General features: G+C 43.7%; 1 protein-coding gene across 3 annotated transcripts; it reads right to left on the bottom strand.

The window, feature by feature from the left end:
* Window positions 1-75: 75 nt before the first annotated feature.
* On the bottom strand, window positions 76-14,081 carry THUMPD2 (THUMP domain 2 tRNA and snRNA guanosine methyltransferase). 3 transcript variants are annotated; one of them, XM_083433106.1, is made up of 11 exons: window positions 14,009-14,081; window positions 13,018-13,304; window positions 11,318-11,450; window positions 8,701-9,110; window positions 7,653-7,730; window positions 5,747-5,799; window positions 4,773-4,860; window positions 3,314-3,385; window positions 2,894-3,008; window positions 2,567-2,684; window positions 76-2,229 (listed from the first exon to the last, which is right to left on the bottom strand). In XM_083433106.1, exons 2-11 carry the CDS (start codon window positions 13,153-13,155, stop codon window positions 1,890-1,892), a joined length of 1,545 nt encoding a protein of 514 aa, XP_083289232.1. In that variant the 5' UTR covers window positions 13,156-13,304; window positions 14,009-14,081; the 3' UTR covers window positions 76-1,889. The 3 variants fall into 3 exon arrangements, with proteins under 3 accessions (XP_083289232.1, XP_083289231.1, XP_083289230.1); XM_083433105.1 differs by having other exon boundaries at window positions 13,447-14,027; XM_083433104.1 differs by lacking the exons at window positions 13,018-13,304; window positions 14,009-14,081 and adding an exon at window positions 12,486-12,961.
* Between the last annotated feature and the right edge of the window lie 2,704 nt (window positions 14,082-16,785).

Here is a 16,785-nt window from a genome sequence, read left to right on the forward strand (position 1 = left end):
ATGACTGCAATTTAGCACAGTGTATATGCACACATCACAAGCGAGACAGGGCTGTTCTCTGATAAGAAACCTGCGTTGACAATGTAGGGCTGTTTTATTTAGCAGAGGTTTGTACATAAGGTAATTAACAACCAACAACAACAACAACAAAAAAAACCACAACTCCCCAAATCTCAACCCTATTCCCCTATAACCCTTGACCAGTCTTAGGTTGTAATCCTATACCCACTTACTTGGGGGTAAGCCCAATTGAACTCAGTAGGGCTTACTTCTGAGTTAACACGTATAAGATTGCACTGTAAAATACTTTAGACTTTAAGTGAAATAAACCTTCTCCTTTGGGTATCTTTAGTGGTTACCGAATGGTATTGTGTGAGAGACTGTGAAGAGTTCTGATGTTGTAAGTGGATGGGCAATTTGTTTTAGCAGTAATGTAGGGAAGGAGCTGAAGGGGAATGACTTCCAGAGTGCGGGAGGGGGACCTCTTCAGTAAACCAAAATGCCACTAGCAGTCCCTGCAGTAGAAAAAGTTTTAACTACTCATTTGACTATTCTGCGGTAGCTAGATTCCTGCTTTTAATGTATCTCTCTGAAATACATTTTGTATTTCATACGAAGCCAAATGCCATGTATAAACGAGTTTAATTGTACAAAAACGATTATATGACATTTAATATTGTTGGAAGTAACATCTGTTGTACAACCTCAGCCTCTTTGTCTAAAAAAAAGTTTTGTGGTAGAACTTCCGTTGAAAGTGTTTGTAAAAATTTCCAAGTGAGTGACTTGGAAATGGGTCCTTCTTAAACCATCATGTAAGTTTAAGACAAAAATACAACCACGAGTTAAAAACTCTGTCTCCAGTTATGTGGCTATACTACTTTGCACCTTTCTGAATAACATCACTGGAATTTTACACCATTCTGAAAAGCATACTGGAATTTTCCAGTCAGGTTTATTTTGGTTTACTTATGAAACGGGGGGGGGGGGGGGGAAGGAAGCCATTTCTTCCAAAGCAATTAAAATTAGTGCAAGCATAAAGGGTAGGAGTCCAATGAGCCCAATCAGCACAAGCCCTGTGCAACGGAGCTTCACCCTCTCCTTTTCAGTGCACTTCCAAGGGGTGATCAGGAGCAGAGTGCTGGGGGGGGGGGGGAGAGAGAAAAGGGAACTGTTCCATCTAACACTCCGAAATTCTTGCACTGATGGAACAGTCACCTTAAATTCCTCCCGCACTTGGCTTATGTATAATGCACTGTCAAGCATGGAAATTAACGTGTCGTGGTCAAAAGCGGCCAGACTACAGCTGTGTCCGGATTTTTTTAAAGACACAGGAGATGCACTTATAAGCCACACGTCTGCTCTCAAAAAAGGCAGACTTTTTGCACCCCTGTGATTTACAGCGTCAGCACTGCGGCACACAAAATAGGGCACCATGCCCCTTTCTGCCAGCACAATGTCACAGCCTGCCTTGAGCCCCACCCTATTGTGGCAAAATGGTCCCATGTAAGCACCAAGGACTGCCACCAACTCCTTTATCAGGCATGCTATATCAGCTCCTGGTTGGCAACTTACTTTCCTAGGGGTGAACCTGCACCACATCCTTAATAAAGCTGCCTGCCAGCAAGCCCTGTTTACACTAACCACACCTTCTCCAGGCCTCTTTTCTATCTAGATTGGAAAAGGAATTAAGCATCCTTAAAGGCCTAGATTTGGCCAAAGGCCTTCACATTTAGAGACCCTTGCTGCATACCTTTGGGGCCCACTGGAGGTATGGAAGCTAAGGCAATTCTGATGGCTGAGCTCTGGGCTCACCAAAGCTCAGCTCCTCCAGATCCACATGGTTCAAAGCAGAAGCTCCAAACTGCTTCATGCACACTTGCTGAATGCTGCTAACTTCTTGCAAAACCTCCTGTTACCTTCTTATACTTGCATATGAATGCACCTGTTTTGCCAAGGCTAACTTCCAAGGATTCCACCAGCACCAGTGAGCCAAAAGTCATCTTTTTATCGGTGGTGTCTTCTCTCTCTGCCTCTTGAGTTGATAGGGGAACAGTCGTGGGGCCAATGCTGTTTCCTTTGGTGTTGCTGACTAACATCACGGTACTTTGTTTGCAAGGACTTGCAGGGATGCAGTTCTTAGTACCTAGACTGCTGGCAATGTCACCAGAGAGGCGCTTGTAGAGCTCTTGACTAAGTAGCAGCACAACAATCCCTCCACCACAAAGCACCCTGAAAGGGAACAACCAGAGGATAGTTATTAATATCCTTGTGCAGCTACAATATTTATTGATTCAGCAGAAGACTTTTCAGTGTACAGAGGCTAACAATACGGCAGTCATGACAAATCTTAGAGATGTTTATTCTAAAATCACTCATGGCCTTTTAAAAGCAACTGAGGACTACTGGCAACATGATTTTTATCTCCCTGTTTTAAATTCTCAACTTCATCTAGTAGGTAACATGGCCACGTTGAAATGTGACTTTCCTTTGTTTAGCATGCAATACCATTAGCAGATCTCAATCTGCAGTAGCAGTTCTTGTGCCTCAGATATCAGCACGCACATACCTTTCGATTTCTTGAAAAACGTCCTGCAGTAAGATCATGTCTTTTGTTATTTTGAACTTCTTTCCAAAGGGGATGTCCGCAAGAACAACATCAATGCTTTCCGACTGAAATGGCAATGCTATGAGATATTTAGATATTTAAGCATGTGAAATGCTCAGCCATTATTCTCCTTTGTATATAATAACTCTAATTAGGGACTAACAGCTGACTACAAGGCATCACAAAGTATTTGATGCAGTCACAAATCATCGTTTCAATTACAATAAAGGAAATATAAAGCAATAAATTGATTTGTATAGTACTGCAGATACCCTTGCCAGCTCTTACCTGTCACAGAAGCTTTCAGTAACCCGATTTTATCCACTAGGCCTGCAGCTTTAATATTAGTGTAGGCTCCTTCTAATTGTGAATCACTTATGTCAGTCCCTAAATAATGCACATTCTGAAGAGAAAAAACAAACATTTACATCAGTTTTTTAAAATCCTCATAAATTATCAAAATAATCACTGAGAATTAGGCATACTAACACCACCAACTGCAGAATCACAAGCTAGAAGGAATCAGCAGTTTGTATTAGCATGAACGCCTAAGCTAAAAGTCAACATATTTTCTAGAGAGAAATTTTGGAACCTAATTTTCAGCCCCGCTACTGCACATTAGAGGTTCATTATTTACAGATTTGGCCACAAGAGACTGCAATGCCATCTGTGGCCAGACATCACACTTGCTGTTATGACGGAGCTTACAGGCCATTCGGTCGCTGCTTCGAGGAGGATTGTTCCTAGCCCACATGTAGGATCCAGTACAAATGCACCAGGCTGTGGAGAGAAAAAGAAAGAAAAGCAAACACAACACTATTCCATCTGTCAAGACATTAGGAAATCTGTCTTCTGGTGCAAAGATCCTATCTACCAAATTAAAGGAAGCAAGAAACAAAGACTGAGCTTTACATGGTTAGGCTCCTCTGGTCAATGCTGTGGTCATTTGGAATAAACCACGAGAACAGACATGGAATACAGACGATGCTGTTGTACACAACAAAGATGTAGGAAGCATGGACTGAAGTCCTGCCTTAGTTGCAGGATCAGTGGGTCACCTTGGGCAACTGACTATATCTGAACCCCATGCCCCTGTCTGTGAAATTGCTCTACAATTCTCATATATTGCTAGCATCAATAGCAAGGGAATGGCAAAGCATTCTGCATAGTTGGGGCACTGTGTGAAATTAGTAAAAATGGAGCTATTGCAGCTGAAAGGCATGCTGTAAACTCATGTAGCCCAATCTACAAACATGCTTAAAAGTATCTGACCCAATAATACTTATACAGTGGTGCCTCGCAAGACGAAAAGAATCTGTTCCGCGGGTCTTTTCGTCTTGCGGTTTTTTCGTCTTGCGAAGCAAGCCCATTGACGGAGTAGCGCTATTAGCGCTATTGACATTTTAAGGGCTAAAAACGGCTTTTTAACGCTTGGGAGATTAGCGGTTTTGCTGCTAAAATGCTTTTAGCAGCTTAGCGATTCAAAATAAGGGGTTTTGGAGCGGAAAAAAAATTCAAATTTTTTCGTCATTTTTCGTCTTGCGAAGCAAGCCCATAGGGAAATTCGTCTTGCGAAGCGCCTCTGCAGACGGAAAACCCTTTCGTCTTGCGGGTTTTCCGTCTTGCGAGGCATTCGTCTTGCGGGGCACCACTGTATCTTGTTGCCTGTGGGGCACTGATGAATTCTTTTCCATACCTTCATTAATAGTTCCTTTTCAGCAATCCTTAGAACAATGGTGTAGGGCAGGGCTGGCGAACTGGCGGCCCTCCAGCAGTTGAGGGATTCCCAACTCCCATCAGCCCAGCCAGCATGGCCAATGGAGAAGGAATGTGGTGTTGGGAGCCCAGAAACATCTGGAGGCTCATGGGTTCCCCGCTGCTGGTTTAGAGTATTCATTATGATTCCCATGATGCACTTGGGGGCTGGAGCCAAGCAGAAACAGCTCCAAACACAGCACCATTTTGTGTGTGTTCAGTCAGAAATTAAGTCTGCTTGAGCTCATTGGGGCTTACTCCCAAGTAAACAGGACGCTGACTGCCACCTTAGCCATTCCACGATTCTACACAAGCTCTCGCTTGCATTTAAAATACTTCCAGTGGCAAGATTCTGGTTACTGAGAACTGCTTGGTAACCACAGAGCAACTAAAACTCTACTTGGCCGATTACCTTGATTTCAGCAAGGGATGCCATAGCCCAGGCAACGGTAGATCGCAACCCAGCTGTTTTGATATATGATCTGCTTGCCAAGGGAAGTCTGCAAACAAAACACCATATTAAAATGTATCTCTCTCTCACACACAGAATTCTAATATACTCAAACTCTAAAACTATGCGCTATTGTTATTCCAAATAGATAAGAAGTTTTTATCCCCAAATCTTCAAATTTGTGAATAAGCTGGTGGCAAATCTTGTTTAAGATACAGAGACAAATGACAATATTGTTGTTAAGTACTTAGGACTAGAACAGATGGGGAGATAGCCCCGAAGAACCAGTGGAAAATTGTCTAGATAAACAGATATACACACATGGGTACAGAGGAAGGAAAATAACTTTGCAAACAGCAGGACCAAAAGTCCATGATGAAATGCAAAAGACAGCAGTCACTGGTCACATTTAAACACCCCAGAACATTCTGGAGCTGACCTCACAAGTCACCATACTTTAATTCAGAAGTCTTTTGAACTGAAATTGGAAAGATCTTTTCCACTAAAGTAATTGTCTCCCTTCTTATTGTCAGCAAGAACAACAGTTCCATCACAGTGACTGCTGCTATACCAGCCTGTTCTTATCTTGCATACATCTAATCAGGGCTCTGCAGAGAAATGCAACAATCTCACAGTTACTCTTTGCGTTTCATGGCAGTTTGGTCCTACTGCTTAGAATTTCCGCACTCTGCACCAGTGTATATGTATATTATTTTACTCCATCAGTCAACTGAGAATAACAGTCCACAGATCTGATTTAAGGGGGAGGTAATTCATAAAGCCTCATGCCACAATTAAAATGTCAAGTTTTTAAGGTGCCATGGGACTCTTTGTTGATTATATACAACAGGGAAACACAGTAACCCCTCAGAAATTTACTTCAATTAAAAGTGTCCTTTTGGACTCTGAACTGTAGTTTTTAATGCAGTATTTACCTGAAAACAGGAATCCCAATCACAGAGTAAATGTCATTTAGATGCACAAAGATCTGAAAGGCAATGGAATATTACAATGAAAAGTTACTTGCATTTTCAGCTTTAGCCGATTTGAATATATATATTCAAATGTCCTATCTCAATGATATTTTCAATGGTATTAAAAAAAATAAAATTAAACTAGCAAGCAATCTGATTCTCATACAAAAGTTATTATACTGGGGACTATCTGTATCAAATAGGTACACCTTGTGGGCAAAGGCAATCCCTGGAATAGTCAGATTTGCACGGAAGTTGCAGCTGTGCAGATCTGAGGTTGCACCATGGTGCATCTCTGCTAGTGCATATATTTATACTGGTGCTGAGGTCTGAAGAACAGAGGAAGAATTGTGGAGAAGAACCCAATGCAGTGCTGAACTCCTCATTTGTTTCTGCCTGGCTGAGAGTGGCATTAGCTGTTTCAAAGACAGCACTACACCATCCATGGGAGTTTAGCACAGGGTTTTGACAGGAAGTCTGTAGGGCTGGGCTGTAAATTCTGTAAGGAAAATATATATGAAAAATGTAAAAATAAAAAAAGCACTTCCACAAGCATGAACTATCAAGGTATCAGTTTTATAGTCTAAAATTTGTCTTATATCTATTGATTCTACTACAGTTCATATTCAGTTTTTCATTCTATCCTTTGTTGATAATTGAAATGTCTGCTTATCCTGTTTCTTCTGGTTTAAGCCTCTTCTCTCTCTTTTAATTTTTTTTGTTCATTTTTCTTTCTTTTTGCTTTAATCTTTATTCTCTTCACAGGCTTCCTTTATTGTTGCATTTTGTTTAAACTTCTGAGATTAAAGCATCTTCACAGATTTGTCCTCTTCCATATCTAATTTCTTTGCTTTCTTTCAATTCTCCTTCTTGGCTCCTTAGTATTAAAATTCTGATTAAATCACCACTCCCTTGTGCAACTTCTTGCGTATGAGATTTCACTACTCCTTGCAGACCTTTATGCATGTAACTCCCCTTTTAGATATCCAGCTAGCATGCTCTTTATCCTGCTTTGAAGTTATTTAAAAACTCATTATCTTTGCTCTTTCGTCTTTGCTTATTGTTAGGTGAATTACAGAATAAGACTAATTTTAAAACAACTCTGGATGTTGCTGATCAGAAACTTTTATTAGGGATGATGGCAATGATAGTCTAGTAACATCCCTGCTTTTAAAAGAAATCAAAAGGGTTATTCTTACCCAGGTGGCAAAGATTCCCCCTTTAGAGTGCGGTGCTGCAGGTACAGATCTGTGCATTAATTCTAGCATATTTAAGTGAATTTATAAAATATAAAATTTCCACAGGGCTGCCATTCATAAATCAGAGAATCTCATAACTGCCAACTGGTTGAAGGTCTTCAGACATTAAGCATCCAGAGACTGGTTATTGCAGGATCACTGTGTTTTATTAGTACCTTGCTGTGTTAAAAACCTCTTAAGGTACCTGGATCTTTCCACTGTTGGAGACAGCATACTGGGTTAGAAGGACACATTGGTTTGATTCCCAAAGCCGAATCTCAAAGGGACTTTCAGAGGAACTTCAGTGTACAAATAAGTTCAACTTAGTCAGATCAAGACCTTTATCTGAGGACCAAGAATCCACAGAGATTACCCAAATTTCAATGTACAGTGGTACCTTGGGTTAAGTACTTAATTTGTTCCGGAGGTCCGTTCTTAACCTGAAACTGTTCTTAACTTGAAGCACCACTTTAGCTAATGGGGCCTCCCGCTGCCGCTGTGCTGCAGGAGCACAATTTCTGTTCTCATCCTGAAGCAAAGTTCTTAACCTGAAGCACTATTTCTGGGTTAGCAGAGACTGTAACCTGAAGTGTATGTAACCCGAGGTACCACCGTATTAACTTTGTTACCTCTATGTCAGGATTCCTCAAATCTGCTTTCCATCCAAAATTCTTCATAAGAGCTGTTCCAATTATCCTCCCCATCTCCTGAAAAGAGAAATCAGCAATGAGAGAGACCTGAGCATGTGGCATGACAAATTGCTCCTGAAACTTAAAATGGCCAGGAAGAAAAGAAGACGGGTTAGGCTGAGATCAGTGGAAGCTAATCTGGTGACTTCCGTATCTTGTTATGTTAGAAACAGTTCCCATCACCCTTGACCATGGTGCGGGGCCAAAAGATCTTGCAGTCTCAACCTATGCATGCCTTCCTTGAAGCAACTCCCGATAAGTTCTATGTAGCGTAGTCCACGTTAAGGACTGAAATCATGAAATGACACAATCCATAATTACTTGGAGGAAGCAATTATTTCATGGAATATTCTTCCAAACTGAAGACATTTTTGAAAAAGAGTTCAAAGAACGGAATTAATTGCTTCTTCCACGCTCTCATCAACATCTACTAAGAGCGTTCTGCTTTACAAGACAAGACGTTATTTTTGCTTGATAACCAAACCTTCAGAATAGCAGTCTTGAAATTTATCTCGAGTATGGATAATCAAGCGTAATTCAGCACTCCACACACACACACACACACACACACACACACACCTTTGCCAATTAATAGAAGTTCCAAAAGATGGTACAGAAGACAAGTCTGTAAAGCTCAGCTTGCTTTTAAAAATATTATTTAGGATGCAGAATGCTAATGATTCCTATACAGCCCACTCAAGCAGTGCTATTTTTTCCTTATGCGTCTGCCATTCAGAAAACTTAATGACTACTGATTATGCATAACGAAGAAATAAACTCTCAGCCGCCTGCATAATAATCTGGGCTGGCAGCACACAATCAGGAACATTTAACTATTTCATTAGCACCCTGATGCTGTATGTTGGGATTGTGTTAAAAGCAGCTGCATGCATCTTGTTTGTAGATAAGAACATAAGAATAGCTCTGCTGGATTCTGACCAGAGGCCCATCTAGTCCCACATCCTGTTCTCACAGTGGCCAAACAAACCTGAGCAGTAAATATTTTTGCAAGGGCTCCACTACAGCGGCAGGAAACTCTGAAGCTGAAGCAACTGCTGCTCTCGCCAGATTTCTCTTGAGTAAGTTCAGGAGTCTTTTCCAAAACCGATCTGCCCGAAGACAAGCCGTTGCTGTTATGAACCTCGGAGGTGTTACAGCTCTGTTGGTTTTCTATTTGAGTTTCACCAGAAACTGTTTCCGATATTAGTTCTCTCTTCTGTTTTTTATTTTGGATGCTGCCCTCCTCTTCCAGCTTCCGTTTCTGGGAGTCTGGACGTTCTTCACACCTGTTTTCTTCTTTCACCTCCTGGCAATGAAGACTTCTCCAAAGAGTAACCATATCCAGCCAGTGCCTGGGAGTCTCAGTTACAAGTTTTTGAATGTCGTGAATTACTCTGCCTAAAAGAAATGAAGAACCTAAACTCATGTAACCTTTAACACATAAATAGCACATAACAATAAACTGTATATTTTGAAGTATTATGGAATATATTCCAAGGACTGTTTTCTTAGGGGGGGTGAGGGAACGCAATACTTTTCTCTCCTAAGACCCATGCTTCCTCCCCATCTTATCTAATCCGCCAGACTTTGCCTAGCAAGCCACTTTCCTCCTTCCTGGGCCTGGCATACTAAGACCTAAGAACCAAACCTAAGAACCAGAAAGCCACTAAGCTGCCTTAATCAGCTGGAGAGCTTGTGTTCAAGAGAAACATTCAAGCAAGCTTAGATTGCAATTCTACACCCAAATACACGGGAATAAGTCCCATTGAAATTCTGTGTGACTTCCTTTGGGGTAATCATAGCTAGGATTGTGCTATTATTTTTAAGTAGGTGTTAAACTTGTATGAAGCCTATAGTTATGTTTTAGCTATTTGGAGAACAAATGAATGTTTTCATTCCTGCTTTTGACTAAAATAATAAGGGCTTTCTTACTTCTTAATTAAGCAAATAACACTGAAAGCTATCAAATCACTGTTTTCTGTTTTCAAAAAAGGGGGTCTATTCCTCAAACACCAGCTGCATGGGATCCCGGAGATGTGTCAAGGTGTGATGATGATGGTATACTAGTTCATACATCTTGCTGAAGATACAGCTCAGACTCTAGAATCCCACATGTACGCCTGTGTAGATCTAATGCTCCCATGTGGTTGCCTAAATGTTCATGAGCAATATGGGCTAAACAAGCAAGGTAAAAAGAAAGGAGGCCTACACTACCCTAGACCAGGGTTGTCCAAACCATGCATCACAGCACGTTAGTGTGTCAGCTGCAGTGTGCAGGTGTGTTGTGTGAACTCTCCCTGCACTGCTCCCGGGGCTGGAAGGAAGTTTAACCTCCTGTTTGCTAGTAAAACTGAATTACTGTGTCGCGAAATGATGTCTAAAAAGTGTGCTAGGAAACGTTTGCAAAGCTCTGCCCTAGACATTCAACACAATTTTTATTCAAAATGGGGTTGAAAGGGAGAGGGGAGCAGGGACTTGCTATGATAGGCCCCTTTCAATTTCCCTATTTATTGAATACGCATCTCGTCCTTATTCCAATGAGCGCCGAGCAGCATCTTAAGCTTCACAACAACCCACTTAGGTAAGTGAGGTCTTGAGATAGTGTCCACCTGTCCAAGTACACCAGAGAGATGTCTTGGCTAGAGAGTTAGTTCCTTTGGGGCCCTCTGCAGCTTGCATGCTGAAGACAGAGGAAGCCCCTGGCAGCTCCTTCCTACCACCTCCTGGAGCTGCTGCGATGGCCATGTTGCCTGTGAGCTGGCTCAGTACCATATCTGCCTACAGTGCTGCAACAGCAGCAGCCAAGAACCTGAGCTCCCAGTGAAGCACACTGGGAAAGCTCCTCTAGATGATACCCCCCCAAGAATCCTCACCCAAGATCCAGCAGCTAGCCAAGGACCTGTCTGACCTCAATGAACTGCTCAGGAGAACCCTCAGGAGCCAGAATATGGGTCTGTGCTGCTGATGGCTGTGATGGCACCACCAGTAACCTGTAACTTGCCTTGTAACGTGCTGTTCACTTGGGATGAATAGCAGCTGAAGCTGGATGAGCACCTGAAAGGCAAGCTGTATCTGCCCAGCAAGTGTACACTCTGGGTTTGTCCCACCGCTTTCTCCCAGGAAGACACAAGGTGGTTACCACTGAATTGGACCAAACGGCAATTCGGTTTGCCATTTGGTCCAATTCAGTGGTAAAAAGTGTGTTTAAAGAAAAGGGAAAAGCAGAGCATGGAAGAGCAGATTAACCAAAAACGTGCAATTTTTTTTTGGACAGGCCTTCGATGAAAAACAGTCCTGGTCCACAAAATTCACTGAACGGACAGGTTTAGCAGTTTTTAGTATTGCTTGTTGTGTTTACTTTCTCGGTTATAACCTGCCCCGAGGTCTACAGATAAAGGGCAAGATGCAAGCTCTGAAAAATAAATAGCTGAGCAGGAATCTGAACGACCGCTTACCACATTGAACCCCAAAGCTACTCAGCACTGACTCCTTTTAAGAAAGAGGCAGGAAGGTTATAGGGTAGCCTTTCTCGCTGTGGAAGGTTACAGGAGATAGGCCTGCACGAGGCAAACCCACAAGACTACAGTAAAAAAATAATAATTTACCTTTATTTCTAGAGATGGAAAGTGGAGGATATTTATTCAGCAGCAAAAACAACCGCTCCGCAGACTTCAGCTCCTTCAGCATACTCAGCTCTGCGCTGGAGGTGAAGAAGACTTTTCCCGATACATATTCCACCTTGACAGAGAATGTACACTGATTATATAGTAAATCTGAAAATGGAATTGCCCATAAATGATTTGTTTATTATGATTTAGCCAGTTGATTTATACCCTGCTCTTCTACTTTAGTCCTCAAAGCAGCTCACAACACTAATAAAATGGGCTGAAGCCACATGGGATTTGAAACCACAGTGGACCTTTGCTTAGCCTTGCAAATGTGCCAGCCGTTTTATTGTTACACTGCTAGGATGAAGTCATAGTCCCAGTTATGACTGGGATGCAGACATTGGGTGGACTGGCACCTTAACACTTTCCCAGGGAAGTTTGCCTGGAGCTTTCATTATACAGTGGTACCTCGGGTTAAGTACTTAATTCGTTCCGGAGGTCCGTTCTTAACCTGAAACTGTTCTTAACCTGAAGCACCACTTTAGCTAATGGGGCCTCCTGCTGCCACTGCGCCGCTGGAGCACGATTTCTGTTCTCCTCCTGAAGCAAAGTTCTTAACCCGAGGTACTATTTCTGGGTTAGCAGAGTCTGTAACCTGAAGCGTATGTTACCTGAGGTACCACTGTATGTAGCTTTTATTTTATTTGCTTTTTATCTTATATTTTGGAAATGTACATCTAGTTTTTTTTTACCTTTACATTTTGGGAGGGGGGCAAGAGCAGTGGCGTAGCGTGGGGGGTGCAGGGGGGGCCGGCCACACCGGGCGCAACATCTGGAGGTTAGGGTTAGGTTAGGGTGCGCAAATCCATGGGTTAGGGGTCGCAAATTACTTGCCTTGCCCCGGGTGCTGACAACCCACGCTACGCCACTGGGCAAGAGAGTGGGGCCAAGAGAGTGTTTAGCTTACACGTCAATCCGGCCCTGGCCGTGCAGACGAAGCAACCTAACCCCGGGACAGCTCGCTCGTCTGCACCGCCTTTCCGAAGTCACAAAGGGAGCGTGTTTAGGCACCCATCCTCCTCTCCGCCGGCAAGGAGGCAGAGCGAGGCTCTCGGTCCAAAGGGATTCGCCGGACTTTCCTCGCAGCCCGGCCGGAGGGCCTCACCTGCGCGGCGTCCAGCCGAGTCCGCACCTCCCTCAGCAGGAAAGGCTCCATCCCGCGGCCCGCCGTGCAGAAATAGCGCGCGGGGAGGCCGGCGCGGCAGCAGGGCCCTTTCGGCGGAGGCTGCCCGCCCTCGTCAGCCATCGCGGCCCCGCCGAGAGCCCGCCTTCTTCCGCCCAGGCGCCGGGAGCCGCTTGCCTCCTACAGGCCAGAGGCGAGGAAGGCCGCCGGGGCTCTCCTTTGCCGCGCCGCTTCGCTTCCTTAGGGGAAGGGGGGAGAAGTCCCCGCCTTGTTTGGTTTCATCCCTTCCCAGAGGAGGCGGTGGCTCCGCCATGTTTTCCCCCTCTGGGGTGGAAGGAGCCTTGGCCGCCCTTCACTTTGAATTAGGGTTCCCCGAGGGTCATCTAGCCCAACCCCCGGCGATGCAGGAATCTCTGCTGAGAGCACCCTTGACAGATGGCCAGCCAAGCTCTGCTTAAAACCCACCAAGGAAGGAGAGTCGGCAAGCTCCCGAGGGAGTCAAAACAGCTCTTACCGTCAGAAAGTCCTTCCCGATGTTGGGTCGGAACCTCCTTTCTTGTAACTGGAAGCCATGAGTTCGAGTTCTACCCTCCAGAGCAGGAGAAAAGAAGCTTGTTCCCTCTTCCAGGGGATATTTGAAGATGGCTATCATATCTCCTCTCAGTCTCCTCTTTTGAAAGCTCCTTCATAAGGCTGGGTTTCCAGATCATCTCAGTTGCCCTCCTCTGCACATGTCCCAGCTTTTCAATAGCCTTATTAAATTTGGGCGCCCAGAACAGGACACAATATTGCAGGTGTGGTCTGACCAAGGCAGAATAGATGGGGACTATGACTTCCTTTGATCCATACCCACCACTATTTGCTTCTTTGGGGCTATTTTTTTAAAAAAAGAGCTTTAGAAAGTGCAGCCTTTATTTATCTGTTTGCTGCATTTATATCCCACCGTTTTTCTCCAAGCAGCTCAGGGCAGAAAACATGGTTTTCTTAATCCTCGTTTAATCCTCCCCCACCAACCCTGTGAGGTAGGTTAGGCTGAGAGGCAGCAGCTGGCCCCCAAAGGTCACCCCGTGAGCTTTGTAGCCCAGTTAGGATTTGAACCCTGGTCATAGTCCACTCTAACCACTGTGCCATGCTGCCATCCTATGCATGCCTACGCAGAAGTCCTGAGTTCCATAGAGTTTAATGCAGAACTGAAAGACACTGCCAGCTGGTGGGTGGCTAGCCTAGTACTGTACTGGTTCAGAAAGGTTTTGTGCTGCACTTAAAAGTAATTACTTCCCCCAAAGGATCTTGGGAGATGTAGTTTATTAGGGGAGCCAAAAGTTGGTAGGAGACCTGGTTCCTCTCACAGAGCTACAATTCTTAGAGGGGTTTAACAGCCAATCCCTCTTCTCAGGGAACTCTGGAAATTGTAGATCTGAATATTCATACTGATTAAAATTATTTGGAGGACCAGTTATTCCTGAATAATAAAAAGGATAAAGAAATCATAAACAATAACCCACAGGTATTGGATAGTCAGGCTGATTGATTCTCTAGTTGCAGAGGTTTACTGGCCACCCCTGTTGGCATGGTGACGGCCTGGGCAGCATTCAAACATGGACATTCTGATGTCACGCATGATGTCACAAACAGGTTATGCTCAAAAGTCTTGGTAGACTTAGAAGCAGTTAACTGAGTTAACCATGTCTGAACTCTGGCAAGGTGGATCAACATGGCAGGTAATACTTAAATATTGGGGCTATATTCACTTTTATCATAGGGGAAGTGCTTGGGAATGAGTAGAGCTTATCTGACACTGCCCCCTGCCCAGTAAAATTACCACATTTTTCGCTCTATAAGACGCACCAGACCACAAGACGCACCTAGTTTTTGGAGGAGGAAAACAAGAAAAAAAAAATATTCTGAATCTCAGAAGCCAGAACAGCAAGAGGGATTGTTGCGCAGTGAAAGCAGCAATCCCTCTTGCTGTCCTGGCTTCTGGGATAGCCGCGCAGCCTGCATTCACTCCATAAGAAGCACACACATTTCCCCTTACTTTTTAGGAGGGAAAAAGTGAGTCTTATAGAGCAAAAAATATGGTAATTGATGAACCAACAACCTCTACCTAGGAAAGGCCAAAGAAACTTGGAAGAATAATCCAGAGATAACATTTCAAAAGGGGTTCTGTTACGGTAAATTTTTTTTACCATAACAGATTTGAATTATAAAAATGCTATAAACTGATGAAAGGGGTTGGGGGGAGGGTTGGAGGTGAATTTATTGAATAACTTTGGATCATTCATTGGAATCATACATTGAGATCTATTAGAACTAACTAATTTTGCAAGCAGGCTTCCAGCTACGCACAACTATTAGGCATAGGGCGGGAGAGCAAAAATAAAATTTGCTGGAGATTCCTGCATTGATAGCTCTGTAGTTGGAGGGATTTATAGTCCTGACCCCTTGCTGTTGGCACAGAGACAACCGGAGCTGAAGGCAAACATAACATTCTGCTGTCATGAATGATGTCACAGACAGCATAAGCTCAAAATTCTTGGCAGTTGACAACAGAGAGTTAACAGACAGACCAAATTTGAACTCTGGCAAGATGGATATTTGTAACCGGTGATGAATTTATTTGTGGGGAGGGGGTGTCTATTAACCTACAAACCCCTCCAGTCTAATCAGTACCTTGCCCATCTAAGTGTCACAAATCAAAAGCTGCTATACCGTTTTGCAACTGCTATAAAAAATATCTGTGAATGTTCTAGTATGTGTGTGCATGGGAACCTCCATTAAATCAAAGCCATTCAAGCACAGGAATGTGGAAATATACAGTCTCTCTTTGAGGCAGAATGTTGGAAGATTCAGGACTGATAAAAGTGTGGAACTCACCACCACAGAAGGCAGTGACCAAATGGGATGGTTTTAAAAGATGATGAGATAAATCAGGCATAGGCAAACTTGGGCCTCCAGATGTTTTGGGACTACAACTCCCATCATCCCTAGTGAACAGGCCCAGTGATCAGGGATGATGGGAGTTGTAGTCCCAAAACATCTGGAGGGCTGAGTTTGCCTATATCTGAGATTAATGGAAGATAAGGCTATATGTGGCTACTAGCTGTGGCTACCACCCAGGAAGACTCCCCTGTTCAGCGCCTGAGGGTCCCAGTCCTGCGCTCACCACCTGGCCCAGGGCGGGGCCTGATGGGCTCTATAAAGGACTGCTGCCGCTGGGCAGAGAGGGCTCCATTTTGTTTTTTTGTTTTTGTTTAAATTGCTGCTATTTTTTACCCATGTCATTTTAAACTGATATTAATGCTGTATTAGTTTTAGATTTTGATTTATGTGGAAATTGTTTCCCATTTGGTTGTGCATTTTTTGATGTGGTTTATTTATTGTTTATGATTTTTGTAATTATGTAAATCTTGAGTCTGACCAAACTGCGGGAGGCAGTGGAAGACAGGAGTCCCTGGCGTGCTCTGGTTCATGGGGTCACGAAGAGTCAGACACGACTAAACGACTAAACAACAACAATAACAACAAAATCTTGTTATGCTGTAAGTTGTCTTGAGCATCGCTTTTTTAACTGTGGAAAGGCGACATACAAATAAAAATGATGATGATGATGATAGCAATGCTCTGGAAACTGCAGGAGGGGAAAGTGATCTCGTTCTCAGTTCCTGCTTGTGTGCTTCCAACAGGAATCTGGTTGGCTGCTGCAAGGACACACGATACTGGGCTAGATGGACCATTGGCCTGATCCAGCCGGCTCTTCTTATGTTCTTACATTCCCTTTACTTGAAAGAATGAGGAAGGCATTCCAGGCTGGAGGACTTTGAGCACATAGGAACACAAGACCCAGACTGGACACCAGCCAGCGTGGTGTAGTGTTTAAGAGCGGTGGACTCGTAATCTGGTGAACCGGGTTCGATTCCCTTCTCCACATGCAGCTGCTGGGTGACCTTGGGCCAGTCACACTTCTCTGAAGTCTCTCAGCCCCACTCACCTCACAGAGTGTTTGTTGTGGGGGAGGAAGGGAAAGGAGAATGTTAGCCACTTTGAGACTCCTTCGGGTAGATAAAGCGGGATATCAAATCCAAACTCCTCTTCTTCTTCTGAGGAGTTGGCATTGAAAACGAATAAGTAATGTATATTCATTTCATCTAATCGCTAGAGGGCAGTGTTGGCATTTGAATGGTGGATTTATCTCTGCTGGTTGATAGAACTTGAGCAAAAATGCTCAATAATTCCCTATCAGGATTTCTGATCTGTTTGAATAATTTGGCACCACAGCAAT

Source organism: Podarcis tiliguerta (genome assembly GCF_965153285.1).
Source record: "Podarcis tiliguerta genome assembly, chromosome: 3".
Lineage (NCBI taxonomy): Eukaryota > Metazoa > Chordata > Lepidosauria > Squamata > Lacertidae > Podarcis > Podarcis tiliguerta.